At 50.9% G+C, this 24996-nt stretch overlaps 7 protein-coding genes across 7 annotated transcripts; 3 read left to right on the forward strand and 4 right to left on the reverse strand.

The window, feature by feature from the left end:
- Positions 1–362: 362 nt before the first annotated feature.
- BU24DRAFT_494711 (multidrug resistance-associated protein 1) lies at positions 363–5710 on the reverse strand. The gene is made up of 9 exons (XM_033534075.1): positions 5311–5710; positions 2592–5253; positions 2368–2528; positions 2205–2308; positions 1994–2061; positions 1020–1937; positions 892–960; positions 738–829; positions 363–685 (listed from the first exon to the last, which is right to left on the reverse strand). Exons 1-9 carry the CDS (start codon positions 5584–5586, stop codon positions 434–436), a joined length of 4602 nt encoding a protein of 1533 aa, XP_033381108.1. The 5' UTR covers positions 5587–5710; the 3' UTR covers positions 363–433.
- A 2177-nt stretch (positions 5711–7887) lies between these two features.
- On the reverse strand, positions 7888–8584 carry BU24DRAFT_258514 (uncharacterized protein). The gene has a single exon (XM_033522469.1). The coding sequence runs from the start codon at positions 8444–8446 to the stop codon at positions 8090–8092; it is 357 nt and encodes a 118-aa protein (XP_033381109.1). The 5' UTR covers positions 8447–8584; the 3' UTR covers positions 7888–8089.
- A 4014-nt stretch (positions 8585–12598) lies between these two features.
- BU24DRAFT_319395 (uncharacterized protein) lies at positions 12599–14239 on the reverse strand (the record flags this gene model as incomplete). The annotated part of the gene is made up of 3 exons (XM_033522911.1): positions 12599–12722; positions 12871–13644; positions 13692–14239. Coding segments are annotated over 3 exons (1446 nt in total), but the record flags the coding sequence as incomplete, so codon positions are not given.
- Positions 14240–15832: 1593 nt separating this feature from the next.
- BU24DRAFT_374542 (uncharacterized protein) lies at positions 15833–17650 on the forward strand. The gene is made up of 4 exons (XM_033524563.1): positions 15833–16066; positions 16135–16192; positions 16247–16418; positions 16472–17650. Exons 1-4 carry the CDS (start codon positions 15931–15933, stop codon positions 17336–17338), a joined length of 1233 nt encoding a protein of 410 aa, XP_033381111.1. The 5' UTR covers positions 15833–15930; the 3' UTR covers positions 17339–17650.
- A 405-nt stretch (positions 17651–18055) lies between these two features.
- Positions 18056–19555, reverse strand: BU24DRAFT_321843 (PIG-X-domain-containing protein; the record flags this gene model as incomplete). The annotated part of the gene is made up of 4 exons (XM_033522936.1): positions 18056–18639; positions 18705–19156; positions 19216–19355; positions 19406–19555. Coding segments are annotated over 4 exons (1326 nt in total), but the record flags the coding sequence as incomplete, so codon positions are not given.
- A 312-nt stretch (positions 19556–19867) lies between these two features.
- BU24DRAFT_425400 (DUF1183-domain-containing protein) lies at positions 19868–21248 on the forward strand. Its single transcript, XM_033528731.1, has 2 exons — positions 19868–20157; positions 20216–21248. The coding sequence occupies exons 1-2, from the start codon at positions 19990–19992 to the stop codon at positions 21005–21007; spliced, it is 960 nt and encodes a 319-aa protein (XP_033381113.1). The 5' UTR covers positions 19868–19989; the 3' UTR covers positions 21008–21248.
- Positions 21249–22390: 1142 nt separating this feature from the next.
- On the forward strand, positions 22391–24715 carry BU24DRAFT_412103 (uncharacterized protein; the record flags this gene model as incomplete). The annotated part of the gene is made up of 2 exons (XM_033526090.1): positions 22391–23864; positions 23919–24715. 2 exons carry the CDS (start codon positions 22391–22393, stop codon positions 24713–24715), a joined length of 2271 nt encoding a protein of 756 aa, XP_033381114.1.
- Positions 24716–24996: the final 281 nt, after the last annotated feature.

Here is a 24996-nt window from a genome sequence, read left to right on the forward strand (position 1 = left end):
GATCGGCTCGCAGGGACCTTTCGGGCAGAGAATGGGAAGGGCTGGGTTATGGTGATGAGGGACCAGCGAGCTGCTGGCTAGGCTGGGCTGGGCTGGGCTGGGGTTGAGATGAACGATACCTTACACCATGTGCGCGCGCCTGTCGAGTGTGGTGGGTGAATCAAAATGCATTAAATTTTTTGCATCGAGGTAGAACTATCTACGGCTCGAACTAGAATCTCTAAATCGTGAAGCCGCAACTGGTGGGGGGGACCTGCATCAAACGACCGGTCACCTCGAATCGCCAGTCGATCGGCTTCACTGTTTTGCTCCTCTTCCTTTTTTTGTTCAGTCTTTCTCCCCGTCCATTTCTACGAGAATGAGGCAAGGCGGGTTGGTAACCCCGCCGTTATGTACAGAAAGTGTCACGCAGCCGTTTTGCCCCCCACTCTCTCTACGGTTGTGCGACATCAAGCGAGCCAAGTAGATTGGCCTCCTTCACCAATTCGTAGAACAGTCCCTTCTGGCGAACCAATTCAGCAGGCGTGTCAAATTCTGCGACTGTTCCACGGTCCAGTACGACGATCCTGTCCGAATCCAGAATCGTATTGATTCGGTGTGCAATCGTTATGATTGTCTTGTCCTTGAACATGCTGCTTCTCAATGTGGCTTGAAGCAGTGCATCTGTTTCAACGTCCACGGCGGCCTGCAGGTTGGTGTCAGCTACGTTCAGAATGCGACGTTGGAGCGGTACATACCGTTGCTTCGTCCAATACCAGAATATTGCTCGGTGCAAGCAGAGCGCGCGCCAATGACACGAGTTGCCGTTGGCCAGAACTAAGATTGGAACCTGGAATATTGTTTAGACTTGTGTGACGAGTGGCAACACTCTCATTAAGATAGATGACTTACCTCCTTCGTTGATATGAGCGTCGAGTTTCCCGGGCATTGATGCAACGTGCTCCTTGAGGCGAGCATGGTCTGCAGATGAGTCAGTACTCAGTACATGTATTCAATGACCAATAAGATGAGTGTCATACCTAAGGCGCTCCAAAGATCGGTGTCATCGTGAACGTGGCCTGGGTCGAGGTTATCGCGCACGGTACCTTCAAACAGTGCCGCATCCTGCGGAATGATGGCCAAGCGTCTCCTCAGGTCTAGCAGGCCGATTGAGCTTGTGTTCAAGTCATCAATGCGCACAGAGCCTTCAGCTGCCTCGATGATTCGGAAAAGTGCGAGCGTCAGCGAAGATTTCCCGGCACCGGTACGACCGACAACACCAATCTTCTCATGCGCTTTGATGTTCAGATTGATGTTCTTCAAGACAAGGTCAAGGCCAGGGCGATATCGGGTGCTGTAGTTATTGAACGAGACACTTCCTTGCGATGGCCAACTGATTGGGGGTCTGTTCTTGGAAATAATCTCAGGAGCTTCGCTGGGAAGTGCAGCATACTCGAGGACTCGTTCAACCGAGACAATGTTCGTCTCCACTTCGACTGTCTGTCGTACAATCCAATTGAGACTTTGCGTGATCTGGAGAGCGTACGACATGGCCAGACCCACCATACCTGCCGACAAGCCACTGTGGCTGCTGACCGAAACAATTGCGAAGCCGGCAGAGGCAAGAATGATGATTGAGCCGATGAACTCCAAGCGGACTGCAAGCCATCTATTGGCATTGATGGATGGGAAGTATGCTCGAAGATTTGCATCAATTCTCCATTCATTTTCAAGCTCAAATCGTTTTTGCTGGCTATAGGCACGGATCGTGCTCATACCACTAAGAGACTCTTGGAAGTGAGCATAGATGGGACTTCGGCTGATGCTGTCGAGGCGCTTAAGTTCACGTGATGTGCGGAGATAGTAACGTTGGATGTAGAAGTAAAGCCCTCCAAGTGGAAGGATGAGAGCAACGAAGATAGGTGTGCCAGCCGAAATGACAACCAAGGTGAATGTTGCTGCAGAACATGGTCAGTGGAGGGTGCGAAACAAGTGGATCAGGTTGCTTGCATACCTCTTGCAGTATTGACAAACAACATGTTGAATGTTCGGGCCAAGACTTCATCTACGCGGTATATATCACTGGGCCGGGGTTAGCGTACGATCAATACAGTACCTGGCGCGGGTGGGCGGGACGGGTGCACGCAGCAGCAAGGAGCAAGGGATGGGGAAATCACATCCCACGCAAGCAAGGCGGATTGGATGTCAATGAAGATCAAACATACCTAGAAAAACGATTGAGGATGCGACCAGCAGGCGTGGTCTCGAAAAAGCTCATTGGAGACCTGAAAATAGCGAAAGCCATTCGCTCATGCAATTTTCTACTTGCCTGGTGCAGAGAGTCAGTCCACGTGCATCAGTAATCATGCACACCCTTGTTATTCTCACCTCGATCGAACAGAAGATCCAAAGGATGAGCGTCTGCACGACAACAAGCGCAGCTGAGCCTACGCCGAAAGCGAAGTACACGCCGATGTACTTGCCGACATGCGGGTTGCCGCCGGACCGTTGATTGGTTTCCGCCCACTGTTTGAGCCATACGCTACCACCTGTCAAGTGTCAGTCGATTCGCTAGCTAGAGATGATAGATCACAGATGCTTCAAATACATACCCATCGAGGCTGTTTGGGCTCCGATCAGGAGGGCTAGGTAGATGCCGACTGCGACCAAATTACTCGTCCTGGCATACTCTCCGTACACTGACCACTTGACTTTGCCTTGTTCGGAGAATTCTTTGGTCTGCTTGCTCTTGAGTCCGCCTTCTTCGTCAGTAGCTTTGCCTCGAGGGCCTCTGAAGCTTGCAGTGCTCGCGCGACGCAATGTGTTGAAGCTGCTCTTGCGCGCCGTCCCGTTCCCGGTCCGCAATGGCGCAAGTTGAGCAACATTCTCTTGGGCAGCCTCAGCCTCATCTTGATCTTGATCGTCATCAGATGCTGGGCTGGTGCCATAGATAGTAGTGTCCTCATCGCTCGCCACACTCTCGGAAGCAGCCTCACCTTGATCCTCGTTCAGAGATGTCTTGATCAAGTTAGCGATTTCTCCCTTCATGGCCATGAGCTGGCCATAGGTGCCTTTCTCGACAACCAATCCTTCGCGCACTAATGTGATCATGTCGGCTTCCATCAGGACGGGAATTGAGTTAGTAGCCAACACTCTTGTTTTGCCTGCTAGCAGACCCTTTGGCCCAAGGACATTATCAATGAGATGCCTTCCTACATGCTGATCTACAGCCGAAAGACAGTCATCAAGTAGGTATACATCAGCCCGTGCGTACACTGCTCGTGCCAGGGTGAGTCGCGCCTTCTGACCGCCGGAGAGCGAGATTCCACGCTCTCCAACCTCAGTCTGGTCGCCGTCAGGAAGCTGAGCAAAATCATCGCGAAGTGCGCAGGCCTTGACAGTCCTTTCGTAGAATTGAGGATCCCAACGATGGCCAAACACGATATTCTCTCGGACCGAAGCATTCATCACCCATGCAGATTGTGGAACATAGGCAGTGTCGCCTCGCAGAACTACCTCACCATTGATCTTCCACAAGTCGCCCAAGATTGCCTGTAACAGAGACGATTTGCCGGATCCAACGCGGCCCACGATGCAAGAGAGTTCACCCTTGTGTGCGGTAAAGTTGATATTCTGTAAGGCTTTACGTTCCTCGTTCTTGTTCCACGTGAACGTAGCGTCCCGAATACGGATAGTTTCGTCACCCATCTCCTCAACCCCCTTCTCACGTACAACGGCGTCCACTTGAAGCTCCTCGGCGAGCAAGTAGCTCGTGATACGGCCAACAGCCACACTGGCCTCTACAATTGCGGTAATAACCATTGGAAGGATGGCCAAGGGAAAGGTTAGGAGATTGAATAGCGTAAGTGCAGGGAAGACGATTTCGGTCGTCAGCGGTCGCTTTTGAGTCAAAACGAACAGGCCAAAGGTGGAGCATGATACTAAGAAAGGTGTAGTCGACCATGTAAAGTTGGAGAATGCCTGTGTTGCGCCGATCTTCCGCAATGTTTTTAACTCCTGGTCGTTTCGAATGTAGTTCAGTCGGTTAATGAATGCAGTCGTCCAAGCATACAGCTTGATTGATTTCATGTTATTCAAGATCTCGGTCATGAGCCTGGTCCGTGCGTCCTTGTTCTTCATCTGCTCCTTTTGGAGGGATTTCATCAGTCGGGCGATCCAACCATTGATAGGAATCATGATGATCATCGCGCCGACTCCGGCAAACATACTCCACCCAAGTAATTGGTAGAGAGAGAGCATGCAAAGAACAATTTGGAAAGGAGCGGACCATAGCTGCTGCCCATATTGTGCCAGGTCCTGGAGGCGTTGTGTATCGACTGCCATGTAATTGACAATATCACCGGTAGATTTGGCGGCTCGTCCCTCGTTAGAAAGTCTGGTGCTCTTGGAATAGATAGAAGCAGTCAGGGCAGACTTGATGCGCATGCCAGTTTCGAAAGATCGCTGGAAGTACTGATGCAGAAAGGCTGTTTGAGATACCGATACGGCGAACATGGCCAGCGCAATCGCCGCACCTCGCGCGACAGGCTGGGGATTGGGGTGCTTGTAGGATTCGACGAAAGATATCAGGAGCCTCAATAGCTGTGGCTGGGCGAAGTTGAGAACGTCACTGCAAGTCTTGATGACAGCTCCTCTGAAATAGGGGCCGCCGAACGCTTGGAACATTGCCAACCACAGCGAAGGGTGCTTCTTCTCCAGTTCGTTGTCCCATGCTTTGGTAAAAGACATCGCTGTAGCTTTGGTAGTGTCTCGCCTACGTAGATTCCAGAGATCGTCCTGCGTCAGGAAAGACTTGTAGCCTTGCTTCATCAATGGTGTCATCCAGCCAAAGGTTAGAACGGAGAAGACATTGGCGTATTCCCACGGGCATTCATCATCGTCTCCCAGCGCATCGTAGTCGCTCAGACGTTTAGGAACAAGCCATTCCAGAACAAGCTCAAGGGCGGCCAATCCAACGCTGACACAGAATACACTGAAGTATGCGACATGTTCTCGCGGCATATGCTGGGCGATGAGGGATCGGAGTTTGACGGCGTGCGCAATGAGGAAGAACAGCCAGTAGAATAGGACGACCCCGTTGGGATTCCGCGACCTCCAGTGCTCGGTGTACTGGACGAAGAATACAACACATAGGGAGAGGATCGTGAGAACGGTGGTCCAGAAACGGAAGTCTCCGGCCCAGATGCCTTTAAAGTATTCGATTTGCAACGCGGCTTGCACGGCGGATGTGGCGATAAGGGCGACAATGGTGGTCTTGCGAAACAGTATGTTAGAACTCAACTCTTGCAGTTATAATAGCAGGGTCCATACCAGTTTCGCGTAGAAATGCCAATTCTTCTTAACGGGTTGCGGATGACCCTGTCTGTACAGGTACCATGTAGCGGCCGCGCCTCCGAAGATTCCAAACACGGCCACCACAGCAATCCATACGTCCAGGAAGCAAGGCGTGAAGTCGAAACGAATAGGGCTCAGCGGACCCCAACCCTCACTATTACCGCATAACGGCTGTTGGCGCTTGCTCGATGCCTCGAGATAGCCGTGGGCGAGCGGGGTGGAGAGCTGCAGCGGGATTTGCAATTCGCTCATTGATCGAAAGCGTGTTCTTTTTGCCTTTCTCTGAGCACGGCAGAGGATAGGACAATAAGAAGGAGGACGGAGGTCGAACGCGCGACGATGACGGATTCTTGTTGGGGTTCTCCACTAGTGACTCTGAACCGTGAGCTCATCGCGGAGGAGCATTGACCAGTTCCCTCTCCATTGTTGCCTCAATGTGATGAGTAAGCTCATGAATTATTAAGAACAATTAAGAATGTATGAGTAGTCCATGGTAGTTTAGAGCTTAGCATGGCTTCTCTCTGCCGGTTTCTCCGATAACGCCGTTTACTCCTGGAGTTTACTATGGGACTATGGAAATGAATGTCGTGATCTTCAAGTTCTCAATGTTTTGTCGTCTAAGGTCTTTCGTCATGGATCATAAAAGCCTATCGGCAGCGACATTGGAGGTACCTTCCATTGATTAATTCTCGTATTATAATACAGAAACCCACGCTTATATTAAATCGCATTATGCGCTGCCTCTATCTGTGTCGTTCAAGCCGATCATAACAATGCGCTTCCTCTTTCATCCCAAGTCATATCACATGGAAACCCCATCCATCTAAAATTGGCTTTCGGTACCGGCAGAGTCTTCACCTGTAGGGCTATGTTCTTTTTCCCGGTGTTGGCAGACTAAACAAGCCACTGGATGCACGCGCTCCCGCTATGTTACATGAATGTACCAGGGTCCCGATCTCTCAAGCCAGGTATCATACCTGGTAGGCTTGTACGGGTGGCCTCTCAAGGCAAATTCCCGAATGAAACCGGTCCGAAGGTTGATCGAGTCCGCGTCCAAGCCTCACGACACGTACCGATAGGTCGGCAAAAGGAATGCTGCCTTCAGGGCGACGAGGTATTTAGTCCGCCCATCCCCATTTCCTGGCCGGAGACTCATCTGGTCATGAATTGATCACTTTTGTTTCATCAATCACATCACTCCAGTCCGTCTGCTGGGCGATGTGTGCGTGTATCATTGAGTCAAGAGAGGGGACCACCATGGGATACAAGTTGACAACAATGGGCACACCTCGCGCGAGCCAGACTACACACCTAGGCCTAGGACGAAGTAGGAAGCGGCGCCACTTCCGCTGGAGGCAGCTCTGAGCCTCAGTGTCGTCTACTATCTACACAGTGAGTTCAGTGCTGTAAGGTCGAGTTCATTTGGTCAGCATTGGCTCTTATCACTGACATGGCAAGCAGAACATGATTCCACACCAGCCGATATTCAATTCACGTCTTTGATCCATAGGACTAGCTGTTCCCAGGCTCTACGATATCAAACCAAGTCTTCAATCGCAAGACCAGCTCTCGACAGATCAGTTATCCGAACTCCTTCGCTACTCCACATAGTACCATCACCTCCCGCGGACTCCCATGCCAGTCTCTGACAATCTTCATCTCGTTTTCGAAAGCCAGAGGAACCCCTACGTCGTTGTTGCAGCCAGAAAATTCTAAACTTTCCGCTAACAAGGTCTCCGTTGTTAACAATTCCATGCTCCAACATTTGCGCTACGAATATCGCTTGCAACAATGTCCCCTTTCGTCTGGTCAACCGAGCATCGCTCAAAATCCGAGTGAGGGCTTGGTTGACCAGGGTTCGGGGCGATTGATGCAAGATAGATCTCGTTAAGCGGGACCAACTTCAACTCTATGCGGTTCGCCCGCTGCCGCTCAAACTTTATCTCTCCTGCCATCGGGATCTTGATCAGAAGGCCCGCTTCCCGCCCCCTGGAATATTCGCGCATCTGTAGACGAACTTCGCATCGAACTTGCATCCTTACATTCATTGTACGGCCACGAAACAACGAAAATAGAAGGTCGGTGGATCATTCATCCAGAAGCGCCGAGCATCCAACATCCAGATCTCAAGCTATTCACTTTCTCCGAGATTTCCGCCGGGCGTTCCACGGCAGTGAAACCCTTCAAAGTCATCGTGCTCTATGACCCCAGTTGCGATCGCTAACTGATCGGTCAGCGCATATGGCTTCATGGGTGTCCAGACACAACACCCGAAGATCGATGTAAAACGAGCCCATCTTGCATTGCACTTCCGATCGGTCCCATCGTTCAGATTGCGCCGTCCATGCATGCCGCGCACATGTTGTATCTGGGATCGAGAAACACGAGTTTGGAGCTACGCGAGCGATTCTATCCTCATTGCAAAGACGAATTACTGGGCTCAGGTTTATACAAATGAATTTGCGATTTTCACATAACAGCGGCTCTTTAACTGGAATAAACGTACTCCGTACCCGGCAACAGGAGAAACCAGAGTCGAAGTCGAGCCCTACATCCTATACCTAGAATCTGACATTCAGAGTTACCAGATCCAGAACTGCTGGGTGGCCAAAATCTCCACCAAGAGCATCGCACATTGGCACATCCCCACATGGCATGCCGAAAAGTCGAAGACCATGCCGGGCCAAATGCACGTAGCAGTTTTCTGTCAATTTCCATGCATGAATGATACCATTTGTGCTCCCCAATGCAGCCACTAATCCGCCGCTCCTCCCTCGCTAAGTCCCCATAATTGCTTTTTCCCCCGTCCCCAACAACGGCCTTTGTTAACCACAGTCCACTGACACCGTCCAGAAGACCTCAACGCCTCCACATATACACGCGCGTTACGCTCGACCAGCTCTAACACCCCGATATACAGAAGTGTCACGAAGAAAAGCAAACAGCAAAATCTCTTTTTCCGCCTCGCTTCCCCCTCCCCTCCTCCAGGTCCACCGTGGCACCGGGCACGCGCGAACGGAACCGATCCTACCCTGACCCTGTCCTGCCATTGTCGTCCAGCGTTACACAGAACCAGACTTCGAAAAAAAGAAAGGAAAGCAAGCAAACACATCCTTCCCTTCCCCACCTCGGAATCCAATTCCACTGGTCAGTCTCCAAACCGGCCTGCCGAACGGGCAGCAAGACACAAAGCAATCCATGTCGCTACAGCATGAGGAAAGAGCAAGACGATCTCATCCTATCCGCCTTGGTATTGCAAGCATCCAACTGCCACCGCATTTCCTCATGCCTCACTACATATGTACGTATCCCTACTAACGTATGTATGTACGGAGTCTTGTATGCACAGTATGTATGCCCCCCTCGTCCGTCTGATCGGTGAGCGTCATGCCGTTTAACATACCGCGTGCCCCCGTTCCCTCCCCTCCCCTTGACCGCGGATGCTATCTCATCTCATCTCATCTCATCTCATCGCAATCTCATCTCAATCTCCACCGTGAAATCTACAGCACAGCACTGTGCAGTGCGTACATGCAGCACGGCACGGGGGGAATCGAGCAATCGATTCCGGACGCACGTACCCTGACGTATGTACGGCCCGTGCCTTCATGTATTCTTCTTCTGCTGCTGTTGTGTGAGGTAGGCCACTTTCGAGGCACGTAAATCTAGCGTCATTTCCATATCAAACGGGACCATGCAAACCACCGTGCCAGCGTCAGAGGGTTCTTACGGCATGTGGATCCGCATTTCCCCGTAGATAGTGATGTCCAATCATGTAACTCTCATACTTCGTTTGTCGTTCCAAATCCGCTCTTTCAGAAAGAAGTGTGCGTGAAGTAAGGATGAGTAGTAGGGTACTGAGGTAAGAGGTAACGGGGACGACCGTCAAATACTGCCATTCTAGACTACCATCCTACACTGCGTAGTCACGCATCTCCCACTCCCTCCCTTTCATCAGAAGTGAAAATCTCCTCCTATCAATCTCCCTCCCACACCAACAAAATAACAAGAACAAACATCCTCCCTCCCTAATCCAACCCTCCACAAACGCTCCCAATACCCCCGCCGTGGACTCAACCCCCTCACCCTCACACACATTCACACGACCCTTACTTCCCCTCGGCTACAACTCCCCAGTAGTGCTCTTTACTCCGTAGACTGTACTCCGTAGAAATTAATTGAAAACTTTGCGTGTACATCCGTTCCTCGAGCCCCCACGTACCAGTGTGTCAGTGTGCATTTCGTCTGTTTGCTCTGTTGTGTGTTGTGTGAGTGAGTGTGTGGGTGGGTGTTTGCTCGCTTGTCACAACGTGCGTCCGGACTTCGGAGTCGCTTCCAGCGCTTGCTGGATGGTAAGGGAGGAGAGGTACGGCGTGGGGGAGGGTTGTTGTTGGAGGGGATTACGGTGGAGAGGATGAGGATGGTGAGGGATACGTGCAACTCCTTGTCTTTTCTTTGGCGCTCGGTGAAGAGGTTTACGGTCTTTTTATATTCTTTTGTCCTGAGGAGCTTTGGTGGAAGATTGTGGGGAAGTGTCTTCTTCGTCGTTGGAGATGTAGAGAGGAGGTGGGGGAGAACCGTGAGAATACTATTTCTGCTTCACTTGCGTGGTTTGTGTGATGTAGAAGAGGAGATACGGCGAGGTGAGTGGTATGGTTTGGTGTTGAGGGGCTGTTTGTGTGTGCAGTGTGCATCGCTAGAATTTTATGTCTATCGCTATGGGTATATGTATGTGTCTACATGCCGATATGTCTAATGTGAGTGTATGTTATGTGCTGGTATTTCTATATGTTTAACCATTCATCTATTTCCATGTGCATAAATATGTGTCTACATCTATACCTACGAATAAATATTCCTTTTTAAAATATGCACCTAAGTCTGTATATATTTTTCTACCTTCGCCTTGCTTGTGTCAGAATGTTTACACGCATCTCTACAAAACCAACACATATATCTAATCAGCAAATGTAAACCCAAAACCCTTTCCAACACAGAGTGTTTTACAATGCATCAGCAATCTCTTAGACTTGATACCTAGATGCATACATAAACCTACTCAATCAAACAAAACCTGATACACACGCATCTACCCTCTCACTATATCACCGCTACCATGAAAACTTATCCAAAGGAGTTCCCTATCAATATGCACACAAGCCCCAAACCCCATCGACACAAGTGTTTGACCTCCAGCATATACACTCTCGCAAGATATCCTAATCTACCCAAACACCGCACAGTCAACCCCAGAGAAACAGGAACCAAACAATCACCACCACCACATCCCTCACCTCCCTAAACCCCAATCCACCCAATCCCTCAGCCTAAACCACCCTCCCTACTTCCTAACCAGTCACCATAACCTTCTCAGCCCGAAACTTCAGATTCCAATTCCCAGACTATGTTCTCAGAATAACAACCTTCCCCAAAGAAAGGGAAAAAAAAAAGGAAACGCGAGCCTGGGAAGTATCGTAAAAGCTAAAAGTGATATCATTGGCGGAAGGTCAGACTTATGTGCATACTCACTCTGCTTTTTCTTCCGTCGCTTCTGTATCTGTACCCCCCCACCCATGTATAACTCTGAAATCGAAAACAGAACTGAAATTGAGCTTGAGCGTGAGGTTAGTAGAACGTTTCAAAGCGCACAAACCTTCAAAACAACAGCCCAATCGGTCTACTCCCTAAACTGTTCTGTAAAACTATGATAACGGGATATAAACCGTTTCCCTAAGACTAATACAGGCAGGAGGAAGGCAGGCAGGAGAGGCTCAGCACTGGCGCTGTGGATTCATGATCACGATAGTTGGTTTTTTGATATACTTATATTTTAGTTGTTTTGATGTTACCAGAGTGAGTGAAACCGATGGAAGGGGGGGAAGAGGGTATGTATGTCTAACAAAGTATCTAGGTGATTTGACATTTCGAAGATAGCGATTGTATGCTTGTGTCCAGCCAGCACGTTACCACTACGGTGGCAAGCGGTGATAGCTGCCCCGGTTCTCAAGAGTTTAGGACACTTGGAATAGATGTCGGCGAAATCTGCGAGGACGGATGGGATGGGATGGGGGCGTGTGGCCGTTTCTGTGCGGATCGGAAGGTGAAGGGGAATGAGATGTGTGAGCTGTCTAGTTCGAGTAGCTGGGACAGTGTGTATATATGTGTACATATGTTTATCTCGTCCGTCCGATACGTCGATTCTTACAAGCCATGTTTCTTCTGCCCAAATGCAAGCACCACAGGACAATATCATCGGATATATGAATACGTCTCTTGTTCTGCGAAGGGAAGAGAAGGGAAGGGACCGGGGATGCTTAGGTTGGATTGCGGAGGTTATCGTAGGCTCCCACAGTGACGGTCTTGTGATTGTTGTGAGTAGGTAGATAGTGTAGTTACCTATATCTTCATTTTTTTCTTTTCTTTTTTAAGGAAGTGAAGATTGTGTGTGTGTGTGTGTACTTTTTATTTCCACGTTCAATTTTTTTTTCTCAAATTAAATTCTTAGATCAAGGTTTTTCTTTGCCGTTGGTGGTGGGAAGGTCGTTTGTTCTGGGGGGTTTGAAGGCGTTGTCATTATCACGTTTGGAAGTGTTTGGTTGTTTGGTAGGATCTTGGATCTCGGGTTCATGTTGTCATTGTTGGTATTGATGTGGTTATTACTACTATACTTGGTGTCTGGGCGAGGGGATTGAGATTATGATCTTGCTAAGCACCGTAGATGCTGTGTCCATCCTCTTACGGAATCCTGATAATGAGTTGCCCATCCAGGCCCGGGGTTACCACAAAAGGTGCCAGACATGTATGGCAAGCAGGGCAATACTCAAGCAATTCCAAAGACAAGAAACTTAATCAAGACGTGAAGTCATTATTGATATCCAATACCCCGTCGTCACTGGTTATTGTAGTCCGAAATACGTGTGCATTCATTACGTTTGGGGCCATCAACAAAGGGTCCATGCCAAACGTTCTCGGTCGTTAATTTGGGAGCAGGAAAGGAAAACAAGAGCATACTATTCGAGCCAGGCTGTCCTTTTCCAAAGATACAAGTAGTTCTACGCAACCTGGCGTGTGACGAGCATGAAGATAATAACAATGGTAGTAATCCGGCTACGGTATTTGATCGTTGGTGGGCTTTGTTCCACTCCGGTCACACTGACCTTGTGCAGGCGATAAGTGGAAGAAAAGGCCATATGCAAAAGCATGATACACTATCGACAAATATGCAATCCGGCGCCGCTTGTCGTCTCGATGCCGGCAGAGTGGTCTAGCAAGGCTGATACGACGGGAAGAAGCGGGGCCCAGAGTAGCCGTAGAATTGGACGGTCTCAATATCAATGTTGCCATCGTGGGTGGGACTCCATAGTTTAAGTAGCACGAATTTACCGGACCTATGGACTCAGATTAGCATCAAACTTTATGTATAGTCGTGCTGATATGATTTCTACGCAACAAAGGCGACGTGTTCATAAGAGTTGAGAACTGAGGTAGCAACGCAAGCCGGGCACTGCAAAGGCATGGTAGTGTCGGATAACTTACACTGCAGGATGGAATTTGATGGTGATCTTGTTCTTATGCTTGGCAATGAAGAACCGTGCAGAAGGAGAAATCAGGCCCTCGGACGCGATGTGAGTCTCCTTTGGCTCGATTCGGCTCGGTGTTCGTAGCCGGGTAGCGCGCAAAGGCTCCAAAGCACGATCAGGTCGCCGACGACGCTCACCCATCTGCTCCTGTATCTCCAAAGCGTATGAGCGACGCGGAGGCGGAAATCGATACAGAAGATCATCCTCGGACTCGTCGCTCTCGGCCCGCCAACGACTCTCGCGGCGAAGGCGGTCGGCCATGATGGCGGGACTCGGCTGCTCAGGCGTCGAGTCCGACTCCTCCTCGTCGCTTTCCGTAGTGATGGTGAAGGGAGGTGGAGTGGGCGCAGAGATACCGGGACCAGGGCCAAAGTCCTCCGGCGGATAATCGCAATTATCGGGATACATTTCTTGGTCCTCCTGGCCAAGGCTTCTGCGTTCTCGTCGGCGGCGCGCGCGGTTGGCTTCCAGTGTGCCAGAAGGAGCACGGCGGCCACGAAGACGTAGGCGCTCGATCTGTTCCTCCATGGCTTCTTGCAGGCTATGTCGAGAGTTCTCCCAGATATACGGATCCTCGATAGCTTCACGGAAGGATAACTGCTGGTCCTGATGAGAGCTCGGCGCTGGCGACGCTCGCGATGAGGCGGCTTCATATTCTATCTGGTATCGCGACGTTCCGGAGATTAGGTCGTCCGAAGACATTGCAACGAATATCAGGCCTTCTTGCACACTGGTGGGGTCATTAGTATATTATAGGCAGCAGAGTGACAGACATACGGAGCGGTGAAGCCACGGTCCGGAGCACGTATGACGACTTTCTCCAACGTGAACGGCATATCGCCAATGTGTTTGAGCAGAAGGTTGCATCGCGACCTCTCGCTACAGTACACACTCTTGTCGTTCTTGAGGACGTTGTGGATGTTGTAGAGGCCCGACTGGTTCGCCTTGCCATATTCTCCGCCGTCACAGCTTACGATCTCCATCTTGAGGCGACCGGCGACCACCTGGCCCTTGTAGCCGTACCTGAACCCATCGTAGGGTCCTCTGAGGGGGTCATGGTCGAGCTTCCTCCTCTTCGTTCTCCGTGATGTGTCTAGTTCCGGGAGCGGGCTTCGCGAGGGGCGGAAGCTGGGTCCGGCGGCGGCGGCGGAGTCGTGTCGAGGAGAGTCATCATTCAGAGGTTCGAACATATCGGTGGTCAAGTCCATGTCGGTGGATCGCTGCTCTCTTAAGCGAGCGTGTGAGCGACGAAGGTAGCGTTCGCTTGGCACTGCTCGCGGGCGGTTGCTCGACAAGGACGAGGACGAGGACGACACGGGCGGTGGGGCCCTCCGAAGTAGGGAATCGGGAGTCTCCCAGTGGTCATGCTCGTTCCCTAGAGGGCGGCGCAGCTGACGTATTGCTCGTGGGTGACGGGACGATATTGTCATACGGTCTTCGTCAAAGTCAAGGAGACGATCATGTACATTGTCAGGTGCAGGACTGGATAGGTCCCTGAACTCGGCTTGAAACTGGATTGGGTACAGGATTTGTGGTTGCAAGTGGTCGGAGACAGCGGCGGGTCGGACCGAAGTTGGCGACGTCGACGAGGTCGAGGGGGGGAAATCAAAGCTGCCAGACATGTAGTTGAACGGGCTGGTGAAGGTGGTGGCAGCAGGCGGCGGCGGCGGCGGCGGTGAAGGAGAGGGCATGGATGACGTTGTTGGTTCCCATCGGCAAGGGACGGCCTAACAGTAGTAGCGGGAGTGGTAGTGATGGTGATGGACGTTGCGGAGATGGAGAAAGATGGACAGAAGACGGAAGGCGGAGAGATGGAGAATGGAGATGAGAAGTGGTGCGAGTGATGGAATGAGGTATGGAACTTTGTATTGAGGAAGGTAGTAGTACAAGTAGTAGTGGTGGCAGTGGTATGTAGTGGATTACAGGGTCAAGATGAGCACGAAGGGTGAGGCTGGTAGAGTGGGGGTAAGAAGGTATAGGTAGTGTAGTTATGGGGGATGGGGGTGGTATTAACAATTGGGAATGATGATTGCGATGGGCACGGTGATGGTACGAGTATGATGGGCAGTGAGATGAAGTGGAAGAGAAGTGGTGGAAGTGAGGTTGAAAGGGAAGAGAGGAGGACACATGCCTCGTGTGCAGTCAGTCAGTCAATCAATCAATCAGAGTACATGTACTGTGTATGTATGGTATGGTATGGTATGGTATGGTACAGTACAAGGTATGGGTATGGGTATGGGTATGGGATGGATGGGATGGAAGATGGGGGGATGGATTGAAGGGAAACACGGGGAACGGGGAACGTGATTGCATGCCAAGCCAGGGTTTGGAGCCTCACTATGGGTACTTGTACACAGTAGTTACTCCTACATGTACATACTTTGAACTGTGCAATGCAATAGGAAACATTACTATTGGCATTGCTATTATCATGCTAGTTACTATTGGAACAAGTCAGCAAAGCCGACAGGTAGTAAATGCGGGGGTTATGCCACGTAGTTTGCACAACTCCCAGCACAAAAAGTATGGAATAGTAATGGTAATAGTAATACATGGAAGGAGGAAGAGGTACATCGAATGCAGTATAGTCCCTCACCATAGCACATGTACCTGTACCTGGCAGCTTGGTCGTGAGTTCGGGACGCACAGACCACAAATGACGGTGTAGATGAATGGTACGGGGTGGGTGAGATGAGAGAGACGAGGGAGATGGAATGGAGATGGAGATAGAGGGAAACATAGATACTGTAGAAGAGGCCTTGTAATTCTAATCAAGATAAACTAAACTGATAATCTCACCCCGTTCAATTTATATCAACTCGACTTTACACCCGATATAAACTCTGCCTCTGCATCTATCCAGGTATCTTCCTTCGAGGTGAGGTAGGCAGGTACTCGTAAGGCTTTCTTCCGTCGATCAACTAACCTACCTCACTACTCCCACTCTCACTCCACTTCAACCACCACCACCACGATCGCAACAGCACCAAACTGCGAATCAAATCTCCAATTCAACATGGCCGACCAGACCATACCCCCACCTGCGGCTCCTCCCATCGTCCCCATCCCCAATGGTACCGCTACCTTCCCAGCCTCAGATGCCGCTGGACAGACCGTTGCTGCCATAGCGCAGGCCGATACCATCAGCGCTGGTATGACTTCCCTTGCACTCGTATCCTCATATCTCGGAGAACCATTATCTGATCAACCGTGCAAACAGACGAGATCGCCCTCTACGATCGCCAGATCCGACTCTGGGGAGTCCAGGCCCAGGAGAGGTGAGCGCATCTTTGCCGATTCCACCTCACACGCGACACCTCTAACCTTTGCAGGATCCGCACCGCAAACGTCCTCCTCGTCTCAATAAAGGCGCTCGCAAACGAGGTAGCAAAAAATTTAGTCCTGGCTGGAATTGGCTCTATAACATTGGCCGATCACGAGGTGGTCACGGAAGACGACCTCGGCGCTCAATTCTTCGTCTCCGAGGCCGACGTAGGCAAGAACGTGAGTGTCGCGAACCGGCGCAAGTCACGGACTGCATAGTTAACGATTCGCAGCGCGCCGAAGCTTCTGCCCCTCAAATCCAGAAACTCAATCCCCGCGTCAAGGTCAACGTTATCACACGCGACATCAAGCAAGAACAGGATGTCAACTTCTACGCCGCATTCGACGTCATCATAGCCACCGACCTCGACTTCCTCTCCCTCAGCAGCCTCGACTCCGGCGCGCGCCTCGCACAACGGCCGTTCTACGCCGGTGGAGCGCATGGCTTCTACGGCTTCATCTTTGCCGACCTCGGACAGCATGATTTCGTGGTGGAGCGCGAGAAGTCGAATCGGCCGACCGTAGCGGGGCCGGAAACAACAACTCGGTCCGTCTTGGGCAGCACAACGAAGAAAGAGAACGGAAAGGTCATCGAGATGGTAACGAAGCGCGAGCTGTATACCCCGTTGCTACTAGCCAACACCTCCCCACTCCCCCCAGACATGATGAAGAGCATACGCAAGCTCCGAAAAGTGCACCCGCTCCTCACCTGCATCCGCACGCTCTGGGACTACCAGCGCAACGGCCACGGCTACCTGCCCACCCACGCGCACTCCGACCTCCAACTCTTCACCCAGCTCGCGACCGAGAAGCACAAGGAACTTCTCCTCCCGCCCGAGACCCTCAAAGCCGAGTTCCTGCGCAGCTTCCTGCAGAACCTGGGCAGCGAAATCGCACCCGTCACCGCATTCCTCGGCGGCCAGCTCGCCCAGGACGTCATCAACGTGCTCGGCAAGCGCGAGCAACCGATACAGAACTTGATGCTGTTCGACGGCGAGGAGAGCGTGGGCCCGATCTACTCTCTCCACCCGATCTTCGAGGACGGCCCTGTGGTCCCTTTGCCAGTCACCGTGCCCAGCGCATCCGTAGTCGTCGTCTAAGCGAAAGGACTGGAAGGAATTCCTGCCCTAGGGCTCTCTTGTATAGATTAGCGGGCGAATATTGGTCTTCTGGAGTTTAACAGTTCGGTGTGCAGGGAAGAAGTGTTTGCCTCGGACACGAGGTTCGAATACAATCTGGTCTCTTTTTCTTTGGGCAGGGAGGGTCGGCAGGGGGATTTTCATTTCATTTTCCTTCTCGGCGGACACACATGCATGAAAAAAAAGATACCCTACATATGAATGCCCCCGGACGACCGATGCATGGATGGATGGATGTAGGGCGCGGCACATAGCATAGCATAGAGAAAACACTTTTCAACCCTTCACATTCTTTCCTTTCTCTCTGACGAGCTAGGATTCTAGCTTGGAATTATTGAGATATCTGCTTTTCTATTTTCCTATACCAAACCATATAACCCAACTCCCCCTACATCCAAGCAACACCCAACAAACGTCCCTCCTTTACCTATCCTTCTTCCCCTCCTTCTTCCCTTTACCACCAGCACCACCAGAAGATCCAGATCCACTCCCCCTGAACAAAACCCAACAAATCCCCAAGAAAGCCAACACAACAGCCCCCACCGTCCCCCCCTCAACCCACCTCCCCACGCCCCTCAAATCCAGCACCGGAACGTCGATCCACTCCGTAAGTCCCCCCTCCACCGCCGTCCCCTTCACAGGCTCAGTCACCGGCTCGGTCGCAAGCTCCCTCGCCGCAGGACTCAAATGCACAAACTTCGTCCTCGCCCCAAACAGCCCCTCATAACCCAGATTCACCCGATCGAACGGATTGACGGCGAACTTCGTCCCGTCCTCCGCGGCGCACGCCCAGAAGGCCACCGGCCATGGGAGCGGTAGGCGTGTGTGGGATGATGTGGAGGAGGCGGGGAGGTACCTCGCATGCAACGGAATCGTTACATCGACGTTTGATGAATGGGAGGGGGATTTGGGGATGCTGATTTCGAACAGAGCGGCGGAACCCCATTGCTGCACGACCCAATCGGGGGCTTCGAGGTCGGTGGCGCCGGCGATGGAGCGCAGGGATGTGAGGTTGTGGGATTGCAGGGCGAGGGGGTCGGTGAATTGGTATTTGTCGATGAAGAGGTGGGAGGGGAGGGTGAGGTGGGTGTGGAGTTTGCAGGTTGGGTCCGGGGGCGAGGGGTTGGTGATGTGGAGGTGGAGGGTTGGGTGGAGGCCGGTGGGTTGGTTGAAGGTGGTGGTGTAGGTTTGAGGGGGGAGGTTGTTGATGTTGGGGGAGGGGAGGGGGTAGTGGCGGGAGGGGGCTTGGAAGAGTGTTGGTTCTGTCAAGGAAGTATACGTATTAGTTTGCGTTGTGATGGTATTTGGGGGAGATAGGGGAACGTACTGGGTTTTTTGTCTTGGCCGAGGACTGTGAGGAAGCCGGCGTATTGGATGTCTTCTGGGTCTGGGTTTGCTTCGCGGTTCAGCACGCCGATTTCGATGGGGTCGGCCTGGCCTGGGAGCTTGATGGTTTCGGTCCAGCCTGCTGCGTCTGGGGATTTGGCCCAGAAGGCGGTGAGCACGACGGCGTGCGAGATGGCGTCGTAGTCGATGTCCAGGTAGGATGCCGAGTGAAGTTTCGTGGTCTCGACCTTGCACGCTGGCGGGGACATGGGACAAAGGAACTGGAAGAATTGGATGAGGCCTGAGAGCTTCGGCAGGTGGAAGTACAGTTCGTTGGACGCGGACATGGAGAAGCGTTCTGAGAGGACGGGGAGTTGGATAGATGATTCCTTGGGGTTCTCACATGGGAGGTCGTCGCCTATTATCTCCTTGAAAAGGGGGCAGAAATTGGCACTGATTGACGGAGTAAGTACATCTGATAATGGGATCGAATAGACATTGTGGAGACGAACTCTGGATGGTCCTTCGAAGGCGTGTAGAATATGTGTAAGCCAGGAGATACCCGAGATGTGAAAGGCGTCACAGATTCATAGGGTTCATTTGAGGACCATTTCAGATGAAATTCATGTAGTTGTTCAAATGCTTTTGAGATCTGTCATGGCTGTTAGCTCAGCCTGGGGCAGATAGAAAGGGTAATGTGACCTCTTGAGGCAGTTCGCTCAAGCCGAAGGTGACGCGATGTTCTTTGGCTGCTTTGACCTTACTCAGGCTCATAGAGTCCCCTTTAACTTCCAGAAGTTCTGGGTTGAACTCATCTGGGTTGGGGACGATGTATGTGATTCGTTGCTTCATCTTGTCTGAGCTACAGCAGCTGGCCTTCAAAGAATCCTGCTATTTTATAAACGGAGAAGAAAGATCAGAGACGATTTCCAATATTATGAATAGTTGAATTGAAGCTTGTGTCGCGAGAAAATGTTTAGTAAAGCAGCTCCAAGCAGAACGGAGACTGGTGTAACTGGACTGATGTCTTAGAACCACCACCTGAGCTCGATGTCTGTGAATCCCGCTAGCCCAAAAGGGGAAGTGCCTGATATCGAAGGCGCACGGACCTCCATGACGTTGCGGCCTTGCCATTCGACACCTCTGGATCTTTCTGCCTGGCAACGCCTCCACGCTTTTACAATCCACGGTGTCCTTTGCACAATTTGCCACTGTAGGATCTTGATAAAGCGACATTGAGCAACTCTATACTGCTACAAGTCCTGGTGTGCTGACACCTGTGCACAATGCATCATCTCAGCTTTCTCTACCCAGCGCTGTTGGCCACTTCGGCCCTGGTCGAAGGAGTGCATGGCCTCCGCTCAGGAAACAAGGTCAAGCTTTCCAATGTCCAAAGCCTTACCCTGCGTAAGGATATGAAGACCTCGCATAGGCGTGTGTCTGCTATACCTCAGGTAAGAACCTACATCGCATATGCCCCTCTAGAGGAGGCTCAAGCTGATCACACGACAGTTGAATTGCATCGGCGGTTCTGGGCGCGGGCTATACGAAATCGATGTTATGCGCTGCAAGAATGCTGGATCCGATTACAACGAAGAAGACATCCAGTGGACCTGCACCGCCTCCCTCCCCGAAGAATTCAAGCTCGGCTCCACCGACGTCATTTGCGAAGGCTACGATTATCCCGAAGACCCCTACATCTTGAAAGGCAGCTGCGGTGTTGAGTACAAACTCGTCCTCACGGACAAGGGCCATGAGAAATACGGCCACAAGAAGCCATGGTTCGGTGGCGGCGACGACGACGGCAAGCATCAGCAAACGACCGGCGATAAAATATCTGTGGCTCTTTTCTGGGTGGTTTTCGTGGGCGTGGCGCTATGGATTGTATACTCCGCGTTTATAGGATGGGCGAGGGGCGCCGAACGTCCAGCTTGGAATGGAGGAAACAATCGGCCTGGATGGGGTGGTGGAGGCGGAGGCAACGGCGGCGATGATGACGACCCACCACCTCCCTACGACTGGAGGCCATCTCCTAACAACCCCAAGCGTGGCTACGGAGCTACTGACGGCTGGAGGCCAGGATTCTGGTCTGGCGCTCTTGGGGGAGCAGCGGCTGGCTATGCTGCTGGAAGGTCAGGAAATCGAGGAAACCAGACAAACTCCGGATGGGGTTTTGGTGGCGGGCGAGGAGGAAGCAGTTGGAACAATGGCGGGGAGGGTAGCTCGCGGTCAACTTCAAGCTCTCCGAGCTACTCATCGACCAGGCACGAGAGTACGGGCTTTGGATCTACATCACGCCGGTAGACGAAAGATATTTCATAGGCTTTAAATTGATACCCACGCATTTTTTTCCCGTCATTGTGCAACATGACTTGAATGCTGGATCTCGCACGAATCAGACTCATAGATTGAAAGCAGGGATGGGGGAATCTATTCTCGCCTATTCACCCACTCGGTGGGTATGGATGACGATACATTATAAAGAGTATGAGGAATGATGTGTATAATTTAACAATCCTATCGTTATATACATACTAAGATTGGATGTATGACATCTAATCAAGTTCAAAGATCAAGGATTATTGCTCTCCTACCTCGTAATAATTAATGGTATAAAAAAATAGTCATATATGAAATTTTGGAAATACTGATTGCAAATGCATGCATCTTACAATTAATTGTATTAATGATTGGCGAAAACATGTTCCCCAAGCCTTCGAAAGACGACAACTTGCTTAAATATCAGTTCAAAATTTTTTAGCCTTTTGGAAGCCTTCTTTTGTCGTCGACCAAATTCAATGCTAAGTGCTAAGGTATTGTGATTAGACCTGCTCTTCCTCCTAGGAGGTTAGTGGTTATCGGCGAATTTGAAGCGAAACAAGGATGTTGCAACGTGTAAAGGGAAAACCCGAGATTGACGCCAAACACATAACCAACCCCGGACATCTACTCGTATTCGTAGATAGTTTACTCGAACTGTGCTCGCTAACGGCTTCGGGCCTTTTCCATCTGCACACGATATTGTAGATCTACTAGGTACCTGCACAGTGACAGTCCGCGACGAGGGTTCGCGAAACGATTATTCTTATATTGCCGATATGCGCGCCGTTGAACCGGAACGGCGATCCTTGTTCCAGGAATCGTTGGAAACTTCAAGAGTGGAGATCTCCGAGGTGGTGGTTCATTAAACCATTGTTTTGATGGCAGCGCGGGAATGTAGATGTGTGAGATCATCGGTTGATCGTTCTTCTATGGAATACCATTTCTCGGAGAAGTTACATGGAGAACTACACTGTTGTTTCTGGTCCGTTATTACATACTATGTTTCGAAATCGTATGTTCAGACTGGATCGACAAGAAACAAGTCCTCTGCTGGATTGTTGCTCCAGTTGCCTGCTTCCAACTTTTAGGGCTTGGGTTGAGCAAGAGGAGAAATACAGATTTAGGACTCCGTTTCATAATCATTCAGGAAGCAAGTGAAACATCAAGACCCGTTTTCATTCGCGCCATGGTTGCGTTTGTATCGGTCTACTTCATTATATATAAAATAGGTCCTGCCTGGCCTTTACCGTTTGATCAACATTCTCAACCCATTGCCAATGTATTAATCCAATATTCATCTTCTCAACCTTGTATCTAGCCTGAACCCAACCTTGTCATCCGCTCGCGCTCCCACGACGAGCTATCATGCGTTTCACTGGGATAGCTCTCGGGATCGCAGTGTTCCAAACCCACATCGGCACACTGCTCGCCGAAGAACTGGCCGCCGAATCTCACGACTCCTTTTTGGGAGCCCCTCTCGATTACACCAGCACTGCCGAACTCGACGAGGACCTGCGCGCGAGAGACTCCGACCCCCATTACATAGACTATTACAGTCCTAAGGCGGACCTGCATACGAGAGATCTTGAAGCTCCTGACCGCCAGGGCGATGAAGACGTGAACGCGGACCCGTACGCAGAGGACCTCGATGCAGGCATCGAAGAATACAACGCGAGTAACGGCGATTACGATGAGGAGGACTACGAGGTTTTCGCGCGCCGCTTCGCGAGAGATCTGCAAGCTGGGCCCGAGTATCGGGATCCGCTTTACGCACAGGATCCTGGTGACGAGGACGAGGGTTTTGAGCCTGAGAAAGAGATAGATGGAGAGGGCCTCGAGTCACCGCCAGAGACGGGGGCAGAAGGCGTGAGGACGAAGCTGGCCCTTGGAGCAGAGCCTCTCGAGCCGGAACTAGAGAATGAAGCAGAGGGACTTGAGTCTGAACCAGAGAATGAGGCAGAGGAACTTGAGTCAAAGTTAGAGACTGGGGTAGAAGGCCTAGCGCCAAAGCCGAAGACTGGGGTAGAAGACCTCGAGCCAAAGCCAGAGGTGGGGGCAGAGGACGTTGAGCCGACCGAGGAGATGGAACCAGAGGCCCTCGAGTCAAAGACAGAGCTTGGAGTAGAAGAGACTGAGAGTGAGCCTCAGCTGGGATCCAATCTTGACAATGCTAGTGCAAAGCCTCAACGTCGAAAGAGGGCTCCACCCGGGACGAGTGGTCCTCCAGAAAAAGCTGCTACCAAGTCACTCCCAGCGGGTTTCAACTTCAAGACGGTGACTCGCGAAGAATTACAGAAAGCGCCTCCCCAAGCAGCTCGTGCGGACAGTCTATATGTTGCGTTAAATGATAAAGACCTAGACGACATTTTGGCTCAGGCAGAACCAACAAAGGGGAAACTACCACCTCCGGCGAAGGAGAAAAAGCCACGTCCAACAAAGAGGAAACAACCATCTCCACCCAAGGCGAAACAAAAGGCGAAGCGAGGGGAGAAGCAAGCAGGAAAACGAGTGGGAAAACCAACGGGACAACGAGAAGGACATCGAGAAGGACAACGAGTAGGATATCGAGAAGGATATCTAGAAGGATATCGAAAAGGATATCGAAAAGGATATCGAAAAGGATATCGAAAAGGATATCGAAAAGGACATCGAGAAGGACATCGAGTGAGGAAACAAACGGGAGAACGAGAGGGAAAACCAACGGGAAATCGAATCGGGAAACAGGCGGCGAAACGGTCACCTCTTTCAAAGGCACAACAATCTAGAAAGCAAAAGGTCGATAAGCTCACAAGGAGACGTGATACCAAAGTCGAACTAACTTTAGACATGTGGGAATATGGTAAGTGCTCCTATAACTTTATCCGAGTAAGGAAATAGACTTATATCGTGGCAGTGTTCGAAAAGTTAGACGAAAGTCTGTCAGCAGACACTTCGATTAAGGGGAAGATTATCATATATGCTGTGGGAGGCGTGTCAACACTGCATTTGGGCGCACGAGGGCCTTCTGGCACGTCTAGAACCTGCAACTATTTCTACTCTAGGTTCACCTCCAAATCAGACCAGCAGATTTTCGAGGACTACGTTCACACATACCAGAAACAACATCCGGAGTGGTTGGCACGCAAGTATATGAATGCAGACCTAGCCCCCTTCGTTGATGATGAATACAAAAAGGCCATAGCTGCTTATGCGAAGCCTATATGGGAAGGCAAAAAGCTCGAAATATCGCACATACATCCAGGGATCGAGCTGATTGCAAAGATGGGCTTGATGCGAGAGTTATTGGAGCCGAGAATATATAGAAACGGATTCAAGGTACCCAAAGTTGGGGTGATACAACGAAAGCACGTGGACGATGCAGTTACCCTTGTGAAAGCAATTTCTGCCCACCCTGCAAAGATAGCACCTAACGGAATTACGTTGAAGGACCTGAAATCTTGGGGCGACAAGTGGAATCTGATGACTGAGGAGGTGGACCACAACATCATCTGGACTGTCAAAACGATACAAAATAATCTACCAGCAGGGGAACTCGGATTCGCAAAGGACGTGTTGGAACTGAAGTGGTATAATTTGAATACCCTCTTGTTTTCATCCAATCACCAGACCTTGAAATCCGCGATCCTCGCGGGCAATGTTAAAGTGGTGGATGACAAACCTCCTTCTCCCCCGTCCAGGAAATTGAAATAGATGGAGTGGCGAAATAAAGTAGGCCCCTTCTAGGTATCGATGGCGTGTAGTCGCCTTTTGGGGAATTGTATTGTTAGCCGTTGAGTGTACAGTTAGGAAATGAAATATATTTGACATGGAATCCTTCATACAACGTATTTTCCATACCTTATCGACTTCAGAGCACATTCAGTGACGGAACCTTCTGGTCTTTCCTTTAGCAAATGCGATTATGATGCTAGTTCAAGTTCTCAACTGCCTCATCGTATGAGGACTTACCTCAGGACCAAATGAAACTGCAT

The sequence above is a fragment of the Aaosphaeria arxii genome, assembly GCF_010015735.1.
Source record: "Aaosphaeria arxii CBS 175.79 unplaced genomic scaffold BU24scaffold_7, whole genome shotgun sequence".
NCBI classification, from domain to species: Eukaryota; Fungi; Ascomycota; class Dothideomycetes; order Pleosporales; genus Aaosphaeria; species Aaosphaeria arxii.

Coding starts and splice junctions, on each gene's coding strand:
- BU24DRAFT_374542 (XM_033524563.1), top strand. CDS start 15,931: ATGGCCGACCAGACCATACCCCCACCTGCGGCTCCTCCCATCGTCCCC. Junction 16,067..16,134: donor GGCCGATACCATCAGCGCTG/GTATGACTTCCC, acceptor CCGTGCAAACAG/ACGAGATCGCCCTCTACGAT. Junction 16,419..16,471: donor AGGCCGACGTAGGCAAGAAC/GTGAGTGTCGCG, acceptor AACGATTCGCAG/CGCGCCGAAGCTTCTGCCCC.
- BU24DRAFT_258514 (XM_033522469.1), bottom strand. CDS start 8,446: ATGTGTTTGCTTGCTTTCCTTTCTTTTTTTCGAAGTCTGGTTCTGTGT.
- BU24DRAFT_494711 (XM_033534075.1), bottom strand. CDS start 5,586: ATGAGCGAATTGCAAATCCCGCTGCAGCTCTCCACCCCGCTCGCCCAC. Junction 5,254..5,310: donor GGCATTTCTACGCGAAACTG/GTATGGACCCTG, acceptor CTGTTTCGCAAG/ACCACCATTGTCGCCCTTAT. Junction 830..891: donor CGCTCATATCAACGAAGGAG/GTAAGTCATCTA, acceptor ACAATATTCCAG/GTTCCAATCTTAGTTCTGGC.
- BU24DRAFT_425400 (XM_033528731.1), top strand. CDS start 19,990: ATGCATCATCTCAGCTTTCTCTACCCAGCGCTGTTGGCCACTTCGGCC. Junction 20,158..20,215: donor GTGTGTCTGCTATACCTCAG/GTAAGAACCTAC, acceptor ATCACACGACAG/TTGAATTGCATCGGCGGTTC.